Raw genomic sequence first — 18,923 nt, 5'->3', positions numbered from 1 at the left:
AGAACCATCTGACTGAATCCTCCCCTACTAGAACCATCTCATCTCTGACAGAACACACACACCCCAAACTAGAACAACCTCTGACTGAACACGTGTGCACCTAGAACTCCTCTGACTGAACATGTGTGCACCTAGAACCCCTCTGACTGAACACATGTGCACCTAGAACCCCTCTGACTGAACACGTGTGCACCTAGAACCCCTCTGACTGAACACCCCCAAAACTAGAACCACCTCTGACTGAACACATATGCACCTAGAACCCCTCTGACTGAACACGTGTGCACCTAGATCTCCTCTGACTGAACATGTGTGCACCTAGAACCCCTCTGACTGAACACATGTGCACCTAGAACCCCTCTGACTGAACACCCCCAAAACTAGAACCACCTCTGACTGAACACATGTGCACCTAGAACCCCTCTGACTGAACACGTGTGCACCTAGAACCCCTCTGACTGAACACGTGTGCACCTAGAACCCCTCTGACTGAATACGTGTGCACCTAGAACCCCTCTGACTGAACACGATTGCACCTAGAACCCCTCTGACTGAACATGTGTGCATCTAGAACCCTCTGACTGAACACGTGTGCACCTAGAACTCTGACTGAACACGTGTGCACCTAGAACCCCTCTGACTGAACACATGTGCACCTAGAACCCCTCTGACTGAACACGTGTGCACCTAGAACCCCTCTGACTGAACACGTGTGCACCTAGAACCCCTCTGACTGAACACGTGTGCACCTAGAACCCTCTGACTGAACACGTGTGCATCTAGAACCCCTCGGACTGAACACATGTGCATCTAGAACTCCTCGGACTGAACACATGTGCACCTAGAACCCCTCTGACTGAACACGTGTGCATCTAGAACCCCTCTGACTGAACACGTGTGCACCTAGAACCCTCTGACTGAACACGTGTGCATCTAGAACCCCTCGGACTGAAAACATGTGCATCTAGAACTCCTCGGACTGAACACATGTGCACCTAGAACCCCTCTGACTGAACACGTGAGCACCTAGACTCCCTCTGAGTGAACACGTGAGCACCTAGACTCCCTCTGAGTGTGTACCTACCCTATGCTGGACCTGCTGGAAGAGATCAGGGAGAACGCATCGTCCAGTAGCTTGTGCATCCTTCGCTTGGCCTCGTCCAGAGACTCCCCGGACTGAGATGATCCCTCCTGCTCATCCTCGGTGAAAGCCTCATTCTGGAACAGGTTTCTGATTGGTCAATTGCTACATCAGTTTATCCAAGCAAACATATGTACACTCTCTCACATTCAGTATCTTTTGGCTTACAAACGTTGGAGACTCTCAGTTTTGTACTGCCATGTCTGCCAATTTAGTTTCATCAAAGTTTGAATTAAGTTTGCTCACTACCCCTCACTCTCTGAAAACAGATTTAACTTGATATGTAAGTTTTCAATAAGTGAACCCCCCTGTCAATTTGATAAACGCCCAGGACACTTATTAGGGCTAATAGGTGACTTGAAGTGAAATGGGGTTTATTGTTGTGTTCAAGATTATTGCACTTATACATTTATAGAGCGACATGAATGCACGTGTGAGTGAGTGTGGCTACTTGTACTAGTCCCAACTAATGCCGATTTATAATGCTAGCCCACTGAGATACCATGCCACAGTTTAATATGAATACCCCACTCAGACACAGTAAACTGACTCCCAGCCGACCAGTCCTTGTTTTAGCCCCTAATGCCAAGCACCAGGCAGGGTAACAACAAGTACCATCTTCTAATGTCTTTTAGTATAACGCGGCCGGGATCCAACCCCAGACACTCTGCTCTCTGGGTGGACGTTCTACAACTAGACCACAGAGGCGGTCTATTACGGCAAATACATTAGTAGGTTCATATGTGTCAAAATAAATTATGCATATTATCCACTTCATGTTGTGGATTATTTGATTACTTTTGTAGATAAAGGTACTTGCTAACTACAGATATGCTATGTATATGCAAATAATTAAAGTAAATACACACTGACCAACATATACAGTGAGTCTAAAACATTATTCTTCACACTGTGTTAGAGGTATGCATTGTATGTGGATCTTTATCTACTCCATACTGTGTTGACATGAATCTTATTGTACTCCTAGTTGTTCCAGAGTTTATGATCAAAGCTACCAGGAAATAAATAAGGGCTATTTGACAATTGCTGAAGTGTCTGTCTGCCTGTCCGTCTGTCATCTATGCGACATAGATAGTCCTGCCACTCAAACGATATGCATCTTGGAGAATATAAAAAGTTAAGTTCACAATCCAACTGTGTGTTATTCTCTTGTAGTTTTACTCACAGTATGTCCTTCTTGTGGATCTTTCTTATGACGAGTGGACCTGAAGAAATTACAAAAGAACTCATCAACATAACAAAATTAATAATTATATAATTTTTACATTACTGTCCTTGATAAACAAAAAGAAACAATAAGATTCTTGGACATCCAAACAACACTGAGGGTTGATTATGAGGTACATGTGTCACTAGTGGGTGTACAGAAGTTCACAAGCAGAATGGGCTTGTACAGGAGACCAAGGGTTGAGGGGGTGTTACATACGTCCAGTATACTCCAATTGTGACACATGTAATTAACTCATCACGAGTCCACACGTGACAATTTAAAGATGTATTTTCGGTAAAATATTGTTTCTGTGACATATACTTTTATCATCCAAAACTGGCCTCAAGAGACCATTGTGACATCATCGGTTACAATGACATCACAATCAAATGACATCACTCATCTCTCTGCTGCTAAAGCTGTACTTCCAGCGGTACTTTGTACACGCAAGATGCCGCCTATTACTGTTTACAAACTGAACATGTTGGCAAGAATATATTGGATCAAAAATAGAATCTTACCCGAGTGTCTTATGATATCAAATATATCAACACTTGCTGATAAAAGTTTAAAAATCCTCAGAAAGCATTGGAGTTTAATCTTATATCGACTCATTTTTATATATTTGATATCAAAGACACGAAGGTGATATTTTCTATTTATTACCTACGAGGGCAAACAAATCAGGGTTCATAAAAATCACATGTGCCCTCGGGTCATATCACGTCACGAGACAACAGTGTATTGTTTCTGTCATCCGGACCGCATTGTTGTATTATTCAAATCTTATTGTGACGTAAGGTCAAAATGACGTCACACAAGAAACAACATCATAGCTGAAGATTCATGACGTCATTTGGCAAAATGTGGTTCTGCTGCTGTTGCAACTTGCCGTCCTAAACACTAAAATTCGTCTCTGTATGTAAACCTCTTCTTCGTAATACAAGAACATAATATTCGTGTTCATGTCAAAGTGTGTTCATGACACGAGTGTCGTATACATAGCATGACATGAACACTCATATAATATCCTCTATTTATCTTGTGACCACCACTGAACTTTTAGTGGTGTAACTCAAAGTGATGATCAAGATCAACTATGATATAGATGTACCACACAGTGGGCGGTTTACCGTTTCTTTGGTTTATGCATAAATACGTCCGGGAGGTTGCCGTCCTGGTCAGGGGAGCCGAGGACAGCATCAATCTCCTTCTGGGCCTTCTTGTACACCTGCCTGACCTCGTGATCTCCACTCTGAGGGGGGTCTACAAAACAGAAATATGGGACATCAGATCAACCTACTTTATACGAGCTGACATCTCTGGTATAATCATTGGTGTGTCGGCCCCATGCTTGTGGGTTTCATCACATATCTAGATTTCAAAACCTAGTGTCCTTGGCAGGAAAATTGGGGGGAAATAAGTCAAAACTGACATTTTTTATAGTTCTTAACTTCTTAAATACAGAGGTATTTCCTAAATGCAGTCAGTGTAATGTATAACTAAGCATTAAAGCCTCATCCTATATATTGGTCCTGTTATCAGGGAAATAAATGTAGACTCTTATAAGCTGGAGTCTTATGTTTTGATCACTGATCACTGATATTTATGGTCAATATCTGCTCCATCAGAATGTCCTGATTCAGTTTGTTTTAACAACGTGGTAAGCAATATTCCAACCATATCACGGCAGCCTGTAATGTAATGTAATAACTGATGTTATGATCCCACACTGGCGTGGTACAATAACATGCAATCAGCCATTACAGTCTTATCACAACTGTCGCCAACAAGCATAGGTTACTTAGGGCCTTAAACTGCACAGATCTACAGGTACGAGGGGCGTTCAGTAAGTTTTGCACATTCAATAAGACCTGTCCTGTTCCGGTAAATGAAATCTACCCTACATGGAAGATGCTTCCAGGATGATGAGGACGAGGAATAAGTGTATTGAGGTGAATGGAGATTATATTGAAAAATATAAATGCAAAGGATATCATGTGACTTGGTCTTACATTGAAGTTGCAAAACTTATTGAACGCCCCGACATGACTCTGTATTGAAGCAGGGACTAAAGCAGATACCTGTCTTACCTGTGTTACCAAACCTTTCTCTCTTGCGCTGCTCTCTCAATCGTTGTTTGTTCTTTATTCTCTCCATCTCAGCTCTCTCAAGGAGTTCCTCCTCCTCCTGAAACACAGTGGGTCAGTTCGGTTTAATGCTGCTTGAACAGTATTTCAGTCATATGACAGTTTGTCAGCTTGATCTAGGTGGAAAGCACAAAGTGATGCAGGTCGTAGATGTTTACCACATTGATGAAACCCAAGGAAAAAATAGAAACATAATCAAGGTGAATCTGGGAGTAGAACCCAAGATCATAGGTTCCTAGCACACCTAAGGGAGGCAACTCTGATCAACGAATTGTGGTATCAGTAATACACGCTGGATGGAATGAACAGGTAAAACATGATCTTACTGTAATGGATCTGGTAATGGAATATATGAAAGATTCATCCCTTTTTTCAAAACATATACTGTATGAGGTGACATTACAGTTGTAGTGGGTAACTCACTAAAACAAGAAAACTTACAACTTTATGGATAACAACTTCAGCAATGTTTTGATGTATAAAGGTGTATGTTTTCTTATTTACCCACCAACTTCTAGAATGCCAAAGAAACTAAAACACATGTTGATTCTATTACTACCTGGGTTGTCACAGAATTAATTTTGTTAATGCTGATGTTATTACTATAAGAACTACATATTAATACTCAGGGCCAAGAATCTCATTTAGGAAAACAACCAGTTGCTCTCACAATCAGTTTACAATCAGTTTAGGATCAGTCTGTAATAGTCAGATTTTCAAATTAACCCAATATATAATGAAGAACCAGTGTACATGGAGACGGGGATGTTCACACAACAATGTGTGGCACTATCTGTGGTCGATGCATGATGATTGCAATCCACACTGTGACAGTGTTATGTGGCAGGAGAGGTGAGGTGAAATGGGGTTTAACGTCACGTCCAAGATTATTGCACTTATATAGCGACGTGCATGTACGTGTGTGTGTGTGTGTGTGGCTGCTTGTACTAGTCCGAACTGATGCCGATTTATAGTGCTAGCTCACTGAGATACCATGCCGCAGTTTAACATGAATGCCCCACTCAGACACAGTATACTGACTCCGAGCCAACCAGTCCTTGTTTTAGCCCCTTAATGCCGAGCGCCAGACAGGGTAACAACAAGTACCGTCTTTTAACGTCTTTTGGTATAACACGGCCGGGGAATAGCAGGAGAGACTGCTGTAAGTTTACTGTTTGTGGATGTAAGTGGCAGGAAATGATTGAAGTGCTGGTAAAATCAGAGTAGTGGTGTGGCCAGATTTTAGCGGTAGACATTGGCAGGGACCAATTTAGGCTTAAAAGAATAAAAGAACTGGTTCTCAGGCAATGACTTTTAAAAATATAGGGCGGGCAGTGTGTCTTTTTGTTTTTTTTGCTTATTTAAACTAGTATGTAACCAAATAAACAGTTGTGTACCATCGACCTGGGAAAGGGCCTCCCTACATAAACAAGCATACAAACTTCTATTGCCGCCATGACCATAACACCCGATGTGCAGTAAAGCAGTGGGCATGTAAAGGGAAGTAACTGCCTGCAATATTAATTCACATTTTTTGAAGTATTAGGATTTATAATATTGTTTTGAAATAAAATGGAAATAAAAACAAAAGGTGTGGCAGACTTGATGATGATACGGGTGGTGCATCTTTGTATCTTGAACATGGCAGTTTGATCGTTCAAGAGGTTTCCGGATGGGACAGTTTATGGAAGGTTGGCTGTACCTATATAAGAGCGACACCAGGGCGGTTCGAAGCCTTTCATAAACATCCAGTGATGTCATCCTATTGCTCTCCAGTCGGGATAAATCTCAAAAACTGGGATGGTATAATATCCCCAGGATTTTATGAATACGACTTCTGTTTGTATTGTAACGTGAATGTTTCTCGCTAGAAATTTATTTTGCATTTGAACACAATGTAATGAAATGTGAAATCCACTGACAAATGCTTTCTCTATATTCCTGAGGATCGAACATGTAACCTTTGTATCTGTAGCCCAGTGAGTGTACGCTGATAAACCACAATGCTTTTAAGAACGCCTTTACAAGCACACTTCTTGCACTTTTTCGGGTTCACATTTAACAGTGACAATATACTGGACAATCATGAGTGCACTGATATATATTAGGGCACCTGTTATTTATTGCAGCTGCTACTGATTTGACCCATGTATTGCCTTTTGTGACTGTGATCCTAAAACTGTGGTTCATTACAATTTGTAAATTGTGTGGTCATTTACTGATTTCACAATTTAGTTCCGCACAAACCTGTTTCTTGGTTAACACCTTTGCATTTTATTGCGGAAATCACCTCATAACAACAGACTAACCTGGGCAGAGGCAGGTGGCTCGCTGTGCAGGGGTCTGCTGTGTCTGGGTATAGGTAGGGGTTTGGGCCTCGGCTCCAAACTGTTGTCAATCTGGGAGCTTGAATCATCAGCTAGTGAACAAAGATTAAGCTGATCAGGTGGACAGAAGAGATAGGTCAGACAGTTCTCCAGATATCATACCTCCTAAGTTCCATACACTTAGATACACCTTTGATGGCTTGCAATGCTTCAATGAAGCATCAAACTACTTTCATTGGCTGATAGCTGGTAAACCCCAAATCTATTTTAAGCTACCACCTGTATATTCTACTTGTTTCTCTTACTGCGTATCTCTGCTAGGTATGGTAGGTGAGACCAGCAGCTAAAAGTTTACTATGGAGATGTTTTAGAGAAGTGGCTCTAATGTGTCAGCAACACCATGATGATGAGACAAAGGTGAGGTCCACCTTGAGAGGGTTCACATGGGAAGCTACCCTGAAGCCACCAGTGACGGTGGTGACATAATCTCACTTCTCAATATCAACTTCAAGGATATTTTGCCCTACTTTGTACAGTTTGGGCAATCTAGGTACATCTACTACAGAAGTTGCATCTTGTGGTAACTTTGGCACAGCTACACAGGGACACATTTCCTGTTCTCCAATGAAAATGTAATCAAATATTTGGCATGAATTTATAGTTGTAATCTGCATGTACATGTAACCTTACTCTTATACTTAAGTTTAAGGGAAAGATCAGATTTGCAAACAAAGTTTTATTTGACAAGGAAAACAAATCCAAAATTATGACTTTTATTATAATTTCTATTTCAGACTACACACCTCAGTAATCAAAGGCTTTGTTATAAGAATCAGGAACTGTGAGGATCCGGGATAGAAAAGGTCTTCAGCAACCCATGCTTGCCGTAAAAAGTTATTACGCTTGTCGCTTGTCGTTAGGCGACTAACGGGATCGGGTGGTCAGGCTCGCTGACTTGGATGATGCATGTCTTCGTCAGAGATATACCGATAAATGGTCTCTGTCTTCGTATCCCAATTACGTGGATTGATGCTCACAATGTCAATCACTGGATTGTCTGGTCCAGACTTGATTATTTGCAGACTGCCATCATATAGCTGGAATATTGCTGAGTGCGGCGTTAAACAACAAACAAACAAAACTGTAAGAATCAGTGAGTTCAGAGGAAGTACTGTGGAGAGTTACCTTCTCTTGGTATGTTGTTCTGCTTCGTCCCCTTCCTCCTGGCCGGCGTGGCGTAGCGGTCATCCTCGGACACGTACGTCATGGAGTCATTGGCTTCTGACCGAGGACTGGACAATGGATGCCTGGAAGGACGAGATAGAACATCATCAATTTCAGTGATTCAACCTCCTATACAGGGATCATGTAAACATCCAACCAAAAACACCTTGTGATCATGAATACATTCAACCTCCTACACCCAGTGATCATGAATACATTCAACCTCCTACACCAAATAATCATGAATACATTCAACCTCCTACACCAAGTGATCATGAATACATTCAACCTCCTACACCCAGTAATCATGAATACATTCAACCTCCTACACCCAGTGATCATGAATACATTCAACCTCCTACACCAAGTGATCATGGATACATTCAACCTCCTACACCCAGTGATCATGAATACATTCAACTTCCTACACCCAGTGATCATGAATACATTCAACCTCCTACACCCAGTGATCATGAATACATTCAACCTCCTACACCCAGTGATCATGAATACATTCAACCTCCTACACCCAGTGATCATGAATACATTCAACCTCCTACACCCAGTGATCATGAATACATTCAACCTCCTACACCAAGTGATCATGAATACATTCAACCTCCTACACCAAGTGATCATGAATACAGTAAACTACGGTTATAACGAACTCGCTTATAACGAACTGACGGATATAACGAACTACTTTTTTGGTCCCGATAATTAGCTGTATTATGCTGTATATATGCTTATAACGAACTACGGTTATAACGAACTAAAATTAGTAGTCCCTTTGAGTTCGTTATAACCGTACTTTACTGTACATTCAACCTCCTACACAGGGATCTTGGAAACATCAAACCTTCTACACAGGGATCATGAGCTTTCATCCTCCCAGATGGACCCTGTGATATCTCTATAAAAATGTCAGGTACAACAAATAATAGATCATGACAGGTCCAAATTTGGACCACAGTTCCTGGTATTATTTTATCCCCAAGTCTTTCCCTCTTTGCCAGCTTGTGACTGACTTACTTCTTCTTCCTGTTGGTTCTGGCAACGTCCACCAGCTTCTTCACCTCCGGGTACAGCGTAGCCTCCTCGTCGGGGTCGGGGTTCACCTCGTAGGACATCTTCTTCCCGCTGGCCTTGATGAGCCCCGCACTGCTGCTCCGCTTGCTCCCCTGTTCAGGGGGGTAGTCGGGGGGAGCACCGGAAGCCTCACTCTCAACCTGAAACATACAACACACAGGCACTGTAGCTCACTCACTTTTATTCAAATTTGCAAAACAAATAAATGATTTGAAATTAAGAAAGAAATGAAGAATAAACAGCCTTTCATAAAATCGTTTTCATGAAAGAAAAGTTGGAATAATAAACGCATTTAATGTCTTTGGGCAGCTCATAATATTACTCATTCCATGTTGAACTCCTTAAAAATATGCATGTGCACACCCGCGGACATCTACGCACAGCCTCTTTGTCATTTCACCATGAGCAAGATAATTATTGGTTGTAACCTAGAAAGTGTGACTTCATCCTTTTCTTTGAGCTTGAAGACATCCTGTTCAAGTTCTGAATCACTAGGGTAATTGTATTTACTCTTACTGTGCAGTACACATTTCATTTTACATTCTTGTCCACGTTACTTTTACAAAGGAATATATCTTTGGATTTATACAATACTAGTATGCATTATCACAAGGTATATTTGCTTTATAAATTATGTTTTTTAAGTGTGCTTTTCAAACACTTGGAACACTGAATTTGACTGTGACATTGGCACTCTAAAACAAGGAACTTAGAACCCTGTAAATATTTACTATTCGGTATTAAAGAATGAACTCTTCTTCAGAGGAACGCCAATGTGCCGCTGAGCACATCACACATCAGTTGAAGGTAATTAATGTTGGTGGTGGAGAGGAGGTGGATGGGTGACGTCTAGGATTTTCACTTTACATAGTAGTGTCCCACCCCCCTGTGAAGATCCTGGATAAAATTGGTATTCAGAAACCCAGGCTTATCAAAAAAAGGCAAATATCCCAATTGCAAAACATTGATGCTCATGATGTCAATCACTGGTCAAGAATCGTCTATTAACAGATCACCGTGGTGAAGCTGGATTATTGCTGAGAGTAGCGTTACACAACAAACAATCATAAACAACAAACACGTTGGGTCTTCATAGGCAAGAGATTTTCTTCAAAATATGCCTCTGTTCACCCAGCAGTGATTGGGTATTCTGAAAGATAGCATCGTTCGTTCGTTCGTTCGTTCGTGAGTATGGTTTATGCCGCTTTTAGCAATATTCCAGCAATATCACGGCGTGGGACACCAGAAATGGGCTTCACACATTGCACCCATGTCGGCAATCGAACCCGGGTCTTTGGCTTAGGATTGTTAGTGTAAACCTTCTGGCACCTTAAAGGACAGTTTAACATTAAACGCACATGTTTTGGTTTGTTTGATGCTTAACGCTGCACTCAGCAATATTCCTGCTACATGAAAGTGGCCTGCAAGTAATCAAGTCAGGACAAGACAATCCAGTGATAGATATTATGAGCAATGATCCATGCTGTCAAGGTACCATGACACGTCATCAACCAAGACCCGAGTCTGACCACTCGATCCATTATGTCATCTCCTATGACCAGACTGAATATAATTGACTAAGACCTGTCAATAAGCAAAGAAGAGGTGAATTACCAGATCCTCAAACATTGCCACCTTGTTGGGAGAAGCTTTAACCATGGGTCTACCCTACCGCCCCTCAAAAAAGATATATTTGAATTCCTAATATAGCCCTGGAATCATTGACCGACAGTTATTTCGAACATCATCAACATCTATCAAGTTGATCCTTACAATAATGCACAAATGAGAAGAGAGCTACACTGCTCCAACAATCCTCACAAGAGGACTGCATTGGTCTGAAATGAAACACAATGGGTTCAATCTGTACCACACACCAGTAATTAAACATACAGAAAATATCTACCTCTCTTCTGCCCATGGATGTAGTCCAACACAACCTCACCTTAGTCACAAATGCACAGAGCTATCAAATTAACATTATCAATATGTGAGCATCGCATTTATTTCAGTGGCAACAGCTGGTCTGTAGACACATGTGATGCTTGCCCTTGTATCGTGGGATGTACAATTCTGAAAGTCAAATGTCTGTAGCAGGGTAGTGCCAGGACAACGGCACATTTTTCTGCAATTCTTCAAATAATAGGCAATGTCACAAAGGTAAGAGGAATCTTCTCACCCAAACACATCGGGTAATGTACTTGCGCAAGGGGGTGCATAATATGTCCTTGTGTTCTGACATGTCAAACTGATGTCAAATCATTTATTTTTTTCAAATACTGATCAGATCTAATCAATTCCTGTGGCGATTCCAGGTTAGAATAGGTATTCAGCAACCTCTGCTTGTCATAAGAGGTAACTCCATGGATCGGGAGGTCGGGCTAGGTGACTGGGTTGGTATAATGTAATCATTAAGGGCATCAATCACTGGATTGTCTGGTCATTCTATTTATCTTTACAGGCAACTGAATTAAATATGCCAGTCAGGCTCAGTGTCCTGGTTGATGGTATGTCATCATACCCCAAGTGCATCGATTTTTATGATAGCAATCACTGGATTGTCTGGTCATTCTATTTATCTTTATAGACAACTAAATTAAATATGCCAGTCAGGCTCAGTGTCCTGGTTGAGGGTATGTCATTGTGCCCCGATGGCTGCTTGCAATATCAGTTACTGGCATGCCTATCCAGACTATTTAATTACATATTACAGCTACAGCAGGGTAAGTGCTGAAGTCAGCTAACTAGATGCACCTAATCCCTGTTTGTCTACTTCATCTGCTGGTTCAACTGTGTAGTATGAATCATCGAACATCACAATTCATATCTCAAAATTCATTACTCACACTTTTGCACATTTTTGTCAAGAGGAAAGAAATTGTCACAATATTTGAAATTATTAAAGAAGTTTTAGGTGACTTATCATTTGAGAAATTAATGTATCTATATGGGGTAGTTGTATCAACTGGTAGCTTAATAAAACTAAAATGACCAAACATTCTTATAGTTTCAAGACTCAAAGGGCAGATTATCATTGGCAAATACTCACCTAGTAATCTCTTACAACACATGTAGCAAACGTAACTAACAGATTGAAATATAATCTTTCTTTAAAAAATAATCAAACATACTTCAATGATATGAAAATATGTAGAGACTTTCATTATGCATACTTGAAATAAAATCATACACACAAAATTCAAGAACTTGAAGGTAATCATCCAACTTTAATCATGTTCTGAGCAAAGACATTTGAGGCCTTTTTGAAACAATCCATCCAGCGATAAGGCCCTTTTTGGCACAAAAACCATCCCACTACACGGCCTTTCAAAATAATCCATCAACATCAAGGCTTATTAAAAGACATGAACCATCCAAAACAGGGTCCTTCAAAACAACCCATCCAACATCATGGCCTTTCAAAAAATAATCCTTCCAAAATCAACGCTTTCTCAAAACAAAAAAAACCATCCAAAAACAAGGCCTTTTTGAAAACAATCTATCCCCAAAATCAAAGCTTTTTCAAAACAAAAAACATCCCCAAACCAAGCAAACAAACCATCCAAATCAAGGCCTTTTCAAGCCTGACTTCACCTATCAAATCTATTTAAAATGCCTGCAACGCTGACAAGATTGTGACATAAATTTGCAACAGGAAACACAACTAATTAAGCCAAAGTAAACATGAAATTACAAAACTTACACATTTTTTGGAAGGAACCCTCACATAGCCAAGCACAGGAATGCTAATGTATCTGTCTGAATCTGAGTGTTCCACCCGGTACGGAGCTGATTGGTGCCGCTATGTATAGCCCCCTGAGCTACCTTTGTGAGGAGCAGTGAGACATTCGTGTGTGCTTCTAGCCGATCAAGGTGTTTAATAAAGCAGACCAGCTTGTAAGTAAACCATGGAGGTTAATAATTCAAACTGATCCGTCTTAACTTTCGGAAGGAAAGTCGATGAGAACAGCTTCTTTGCAAATTGAAGGACCAGGAGGTTTACAAGAAATGGATCTATTTTTATTTTATTTTTTGGTCTGTCTTTGTTTTTAATAGTGTCAATCACAGACAGTTAATCACTTGATCTGCAACTACCCACCAGCACTCCAAACTTAAGACTTTTTCAAGGAATCCACTTGGCTCATGGCAGTATTTTTCTAGGTGCCATTTCAAAATTATAGGAGCCATAATAAAATTTAAGGATGCACTTTGATTCAGGCTTACAAACATATAGATATTAAATTAAATACCGTATTCGATGTAATAAGCGCCCAGGACGCTCTCAAAATAGGGGGCTCTTATTAGAATATTATTTTGGTGAATAACACAGTTGTAAGATCATCAATTTCATGGTTTATGCTGACAACCTGAAATGTTTATATACGACAAATATATTTTTCCAGAATTTAACTGCCCATAATTAAGGGTGCATATAACACACGAGTGCGTATTATACACAAATAAAAAAGTCTTGTGTACATTGATCAATCGGAAGGGGTGCTAATTGGGATTGTTCACAAGCCAATATATCAGCAAATATCGCTGTAGGCGCTTATTAGAGCGGGGCGCTTATTACGTCGAATACGGTATATAGAGACAAGATTGAAAACGTTATCCACTGTTATCAACGAGTGTTGATATATTTGATATAAAAAGACACGAGGCTGAGATTTTATTTATCATCCAACATCGTTCTTCCATCATTCTTCCTTCCAGTTTTTAGACAGTAATAAGCAGTGTCTTAAGTGTAAAAAGTACAGCTAACAGCTTCAGTAGCAAAGCCATTAGTGATGTCATTTGATTGTGATGACATGGTAACCAATGACGTCACAATGGTCTGCAAGGTATTGTGATGAAATTTTATTGCAGCGATATCTATAATGTAGATATCGCTGGATCTCACCCAAGGATATCTCCTGTGGGAGCCAGTTTTGGATGATAAGTATACATTTAGGAAATTAAGAAACCTACATGTCTGAGACCCTTTCCCTGCTGTAGCTATATGAGCATTACAGGGCTGCTAACTGATCCAATCAACTACACTTGTACATGATCAATTTCACTGCCTGTCAGCCCAACCTGAAGACCCCAGAAAACCTGATCAAACCCATTTCAATTAAAAATATGAAAAATCTAGCCCCCAAAATATATTTAACTAACATCCAATACGTTGACACCACAATAGTCAATAATTTGTAATTATTGTCTTTACCATGCCTCAGTGCACCTGACTACCTGCCAAGAACGATCACACATTTCACCTGCTACCTGTCTGCTTGAAGTATACAAGGTATTCAAGGTGTACAAGGTGTACAAACCTTTCTGCCATCCTTTACGTCTGTGCTTGAACACAGGAGCCACTTTGTCATATTTCTGCAGTTGTATAAATCCAAGTGATCTGATTTCCATTAAACAAATATTGTTCATAAACGTGGTGACTTCTGTTTAGTGCCTCTGTTGACAGCGAGCCACAACATCAACGTGAGCAGACTTGTCATAGTGTTGTGATTGTATTGTTGACAACTGAGTACCTCCTTATAGCGCTGTCACACACTGCCTCACTATAAGGCACTTGGATTAAACATGGGTACACCTCAGTTATAGTGTGACAAATTAAGGTCAATTGTTAAAAAGAATCTATTCAATTAAGCTTGTATATTTGTAAGCTTGTTATCAACTGTTATTGACTTTAAACTGTTTTCTTTAAGCAAAGGTGGGTGAGATTGTAATATCCTTAAACAAAGAGTCTAATATTGACAAAATTGTTCTGATATTTGAAATTAAAATCTATTGATTATATTTGAAATATATAATTACATCATTTATCAATATGTAACATAATCTTATTTTCAAAATTACTTAATAAACATTTAAAGTTTGTAATTTACCTGACAAAATGGAGCAACATTAGTATGAAAAAATAAACAAGATGTCATGATGTGTCAGTTAAACCTTATGATGAATTCAATATCTATATTTTTATAACAATAAATGTTATCTGAAAATTTGCCCATGAGGCGACAATTGTTTAATTCCTTGTCTTGCCAGCTGCCATATCATAAATATAACGCTAATTATAAAGACGCAGGGGACAAAATTAAAGCAAGCACAGAATAACGTCTGACTTGATTTTCAAATCAAATAGAAATAAATCTAAATTTAGTATTACTTAAATGAATTTTGAGTAAAAGTATGCAACAACAAGAAAATTGTTGAATTTTCTTTTTCTATTTTGGAAAAGTCAAAAGTTAAAAAAAATTCCATTTTTTTTGTTTTCTTCTAAAAATTAACAGCAATCCATGAAACAAAAGAATGAATAGATCTATCCTAAACGTAATCTAAAAATACATGAACTCTGAATACTCCGACAAAATCTCTGAGAACACAACCCTGGCATTTCATCAGTCCAGCGGTATGTACTGAAAGCACTTGTTTCCAGATTACATGAGTTCCACCCTTTAAAGCAGCACGTCATCAATAATACATGGCCTCTTCCTCTCACCTCGCTGCTGTTTTGTTGGGATTGATGGAGATAATCACACTACATACAGGGGGAGGGACTGATAGAGTATTGATGAGGCAATCTCCTCCACATTGGGAGGAGGAATACACTCGTGCGGACCTCTCCGACTTATGGAGGTAAAAATGTTTTATTTTTATGATTTTTCCGTATAGATACAACATGTATTAGTTATATGTTATGAAAAGATTCATGAATCATGGAGACAAAGGGTGAGGCGTGATAACAGCTCTTTCTGCCTACCAAAAATTAGTACTTTTGTTTACGAAAAAAATGTTACATGACGAACATGTAGACATCAGGGATGGAAATGTAATATGTGTTAAGTGTGCACTAATACAGATGTGAAGGTGCCCTTTGGAAATTCATGTGTGCCCATACGAAAACTACTTTTCCTCCATTTTTGAACTTGGTGAATGTCATTTTACAATGAAGTGAATAATAACTGAAGCATGTTTGTGGTAAAATATTAAACTGGTTGTCCCTGAAAACCTCCAAAATCAGCATTTTCTACATTTTCTACATTTTCATCTTAGCAATGCAATGAGTATTGAGAAAAGTCTTTAACATGCAATCACAGTAAACAAAATCTTGTTCTCATGCATCACATTAGATCTGATACCTGTCATACGGTACATATAGATATTGCCAAATGGATGGGAGTGTGTGTGCTGCCATCTCTGGGATATGCCAACCTTAGATCTGATACCTGTCATACTGTAAATATAGATATTGCCAAATGGATGGGAGTGTGTGTGCTGCCATCTCTGGAATATGTCAACCTTAGATCTGATACCTGTCATACTGTAAATATAGATATTGCCAAATGGATGGGAGTGTGTGTGCTGCCATCTCTGGGAAATGCCAACCTTAGATCTGATACCTGTCATACTGTAAATATAGATATTGCCAAATGGATGGGAGTGTGTGTGCTGCCATCTCTGGGATATGCCCACCTTAGATCTGATACCTGTCATACTGTAAATATAGATATTACCAAATGGATGGGAGTGTGTGTGCTGCCATCTCTGGGATATGCCAACCTTAGATCTGATACCTGTCATACTGTAAATATAGATATTGCCAAATGAGTGGGAGTGTGTGTGCTGCCATCTCTGGGATATGCCCACCTTAGATCTGATACCTGTCATACTGTAAATATAGATATTGCCAAATGGATGGGAGTGTGTGTGCTGCCATCTCTGGGATATGCCCACCTTAGATCTGATACCTGTCATACTGTAAGTATAGATATTACCAAATGAGTGGGAGTGTGTGTGCTGCCATCTCTGGGATATGCCCACCTTAGATCTGATACCTGTCATACGGTACATATAGATATTGCCAAATGGATGCTAAGTGGGAAAATTCCGAAGCTTACAGAGGATTTTTGCCGCTTTTATCAACGAGTGTTGATATATTTGATATCAAAAGACACGAGGGTGAGATTATATTTATCATCCAACATCATTCTTCCAACTTTTTCAATTTGTAGACAGTAATTAGCAGTGTCTTCAGTGTAAAAAGTACTGCTAACAGCTTCAGTGGCAGAACCATTAGTGATGTCATTTGATTGTGACGTCATGGTAACCAGTGATGTCATAATTGTCTGCAAAGCATTGTGATGTAATTTCATTGCAGCGATATCTACAGTGTACATATCGCTTGATCTAATCCAAGTGATATCTCCTGTGGGAGCCAGTTTTGGATGATAAATCATAATTAGAACACAATCGTTATTATTGCTATCTTGGCATTAGTTGAAAAAAGTTGATGCCGGAAAACTTTAGGACTCTTCACTGCATATGATTTGGTATATTTATATATTTGTTTCTCAATCTCAAATTTGCAATAAACGTGCCTTCCCGCTTGGCAAAATCTGAGCAATTTACAATGTAGTTATTTTTGTTCACATTCTGCTCACGAGGAGAGCTCAGTTATCAATGAAGTGATGTCAGCTGTACCATGACATCATAGCATTTCAGAGTGACGTTATGTCCGTCTCGCAACTGTGAGAGTTCTATAGAAAATTACTCATAACTTTTGTATCTTACAATATTGGTAAACATTTGAATACCAGGAATACTCAGAACCACCTGAACATCTGACCACACATGATGTGTATCTCGGAAACATGCACAGTCTATATGACAACCATACCCACGTGTACCGGAACTCCTCAATGCAATGCATGCTCAAAGATTTAATCAATGCCTGCATTACCCACAGAATATAACTTGAATGATGTCAAATAGTTCGTATGAAAAACCATGAACTGCATGTGTACACAAGTGTAAACACAATGGATTCCATCTGCTGTTGCAACTAGCCCAGTTTTATCAATTACCCTGCTGTCATGCGAGGTGCACGCATCTGCTGCATGCAGCTAACACTGATGCAACACGTGGCGTATTTTACCGTAAGGTTGCAGGTAGACAGTGAGCCTGATTCAGTTGTCAGGGGTGTATCGATACATTACAGTGGCAATTAGAATGTACTTTTAACAAGTTCAATGTGAATGGGGACACTTGTGCTTATATTGCGAGGTGTGCGTGCATGGTTCTGTGTGTGTGTGTGTGTGTGTGTGTGTGTGTGTGTGTGTGTGTGTGTGTGTGTGTGTGTGTGTGTCTGTGTGTGTGTGTGTGTGTGTGTGTGTGTGGTTGTACTAGTCCAGACTCATGCCACTTTCATAATGCTAGCCCACTGAGATGCCATGCAGCAGATAAACATGGATACCCCAGCCGCAGTTGAACATGGATACCCCATTCAGACACAGTATACTGACTCCAAGCCAACCAGTCCTTGTTTTATCCCCTTAATGCTGAGCATCAGGCTGGGTAACAACAAGTACCATCTTTCAACATTCTTTGGTGTGATGTGGCAGGGGATCAAAACACAGACTTTCAACTCTCCAGGCAGACACTCTATCCACTAGACCACAGAGTCGGTCAATAGGACCTACAAGGAATGGACACTGGAAAGTAATCTGAGCCATCGTTACAGTCCAGGGAGCCATGTCAATCTCATAAAAATCAGGACTTTAACATTAACATATACCTCTCTGTGTGTTTAGGTCTGATAATACCTCAATAAGAACAACCTTAAAGATTGTAGTAAGAGGTGACAAAAGATAACACACATCGTACATAACCCATTACTTTACTGGTTCTCCCCTATACTATTTAAATGGCCATCCTTAATGAGTGAGTAAGTGAATGAGTATGGGTTTACGCCACTCTTA

General features: G+C 39.9%; 1 protein-coding gene and 1 long non-coding RNA gene across 3 annotated transcripts in view; one reads left to right on the top strand and one right to left on the bottom strand.

Annotated features, from left to right (window-relative positions):
- The window catches only part of LOC124120128 (uncharacterized threonine-rich GPI-anchored glycoprotein PJ4664.02-like), a 94,836-nt gene that overhangs the window by 13,617 nt on the left and 62,296 nt on the right, over positions 1-18,923 (bottom strand). For both annotated transcript variants that reach the window (XM_046482877.2, XM_046482878.2), the window contains exons 6-12: positions 9,106-9,302; positions 8,035-8,156; positions 6,832-6,941; positions 4,466-4,562; positions 3,506-3,638; positions 2,328-2,367; positions 1,085-1,218 (exon numbers count right to left, since the gene is read on the bottom strand). In XM_046482877.2, coding sequence (XP_046338833.2) covers positions 1,085-1,218; positions 2,328-2,367; positions 3,506-3,638; positions 4,466-4,562; positions 6,832-6,941; positions 8,035-8,156; positions 9,106-9,302 — 833 coding nt within the window. The remainder of the gene's footprint in view (positions 1-1,084; positions 1,219-2,327; positions 2,368-3,505; positions 3,639-4,465; positions 4,563-6,831; positions 6,942-8,034; positions 8,157-9,105; positions 9,303-18,923) is intronic.
- The window catches only part of LOC124120129, a 69,903-nt gene continuing 62,174 nt past the window's right edge, over positions 11,195-18,923 (top strand). The window contains exon 1 of the long non-coding RNA XR_006858786.2: positions 11,195-11,322. This is a non-coding gene — a long non-coding RNA (uncharacterized LOC124120129). The remainder of the gene's footprint in view (positions 11,323-18,923) is intronic.

This window comes from Haliotis rufescens, unplaced genomic scaffold (genome assembly GCF_023055435.1).
Source record: "Haliotis rufescens isolate VD_foot unplaced genomic scaffold, xgHalRufe1.0.p SCAF_6, whole genome shotgun sequence".
Lineage (NCBI taxonomy): Eukaryota > Metazoa > Mollusca > Gastropoda > Lepetellida > Haliotidae > Haliotis > Haliotis rufescens.
The sequence above is the reverse complement of the archived record's forward strand: the minus strand, read 5'-3'. Positions and strand labels throughout refer to the sequence as shown.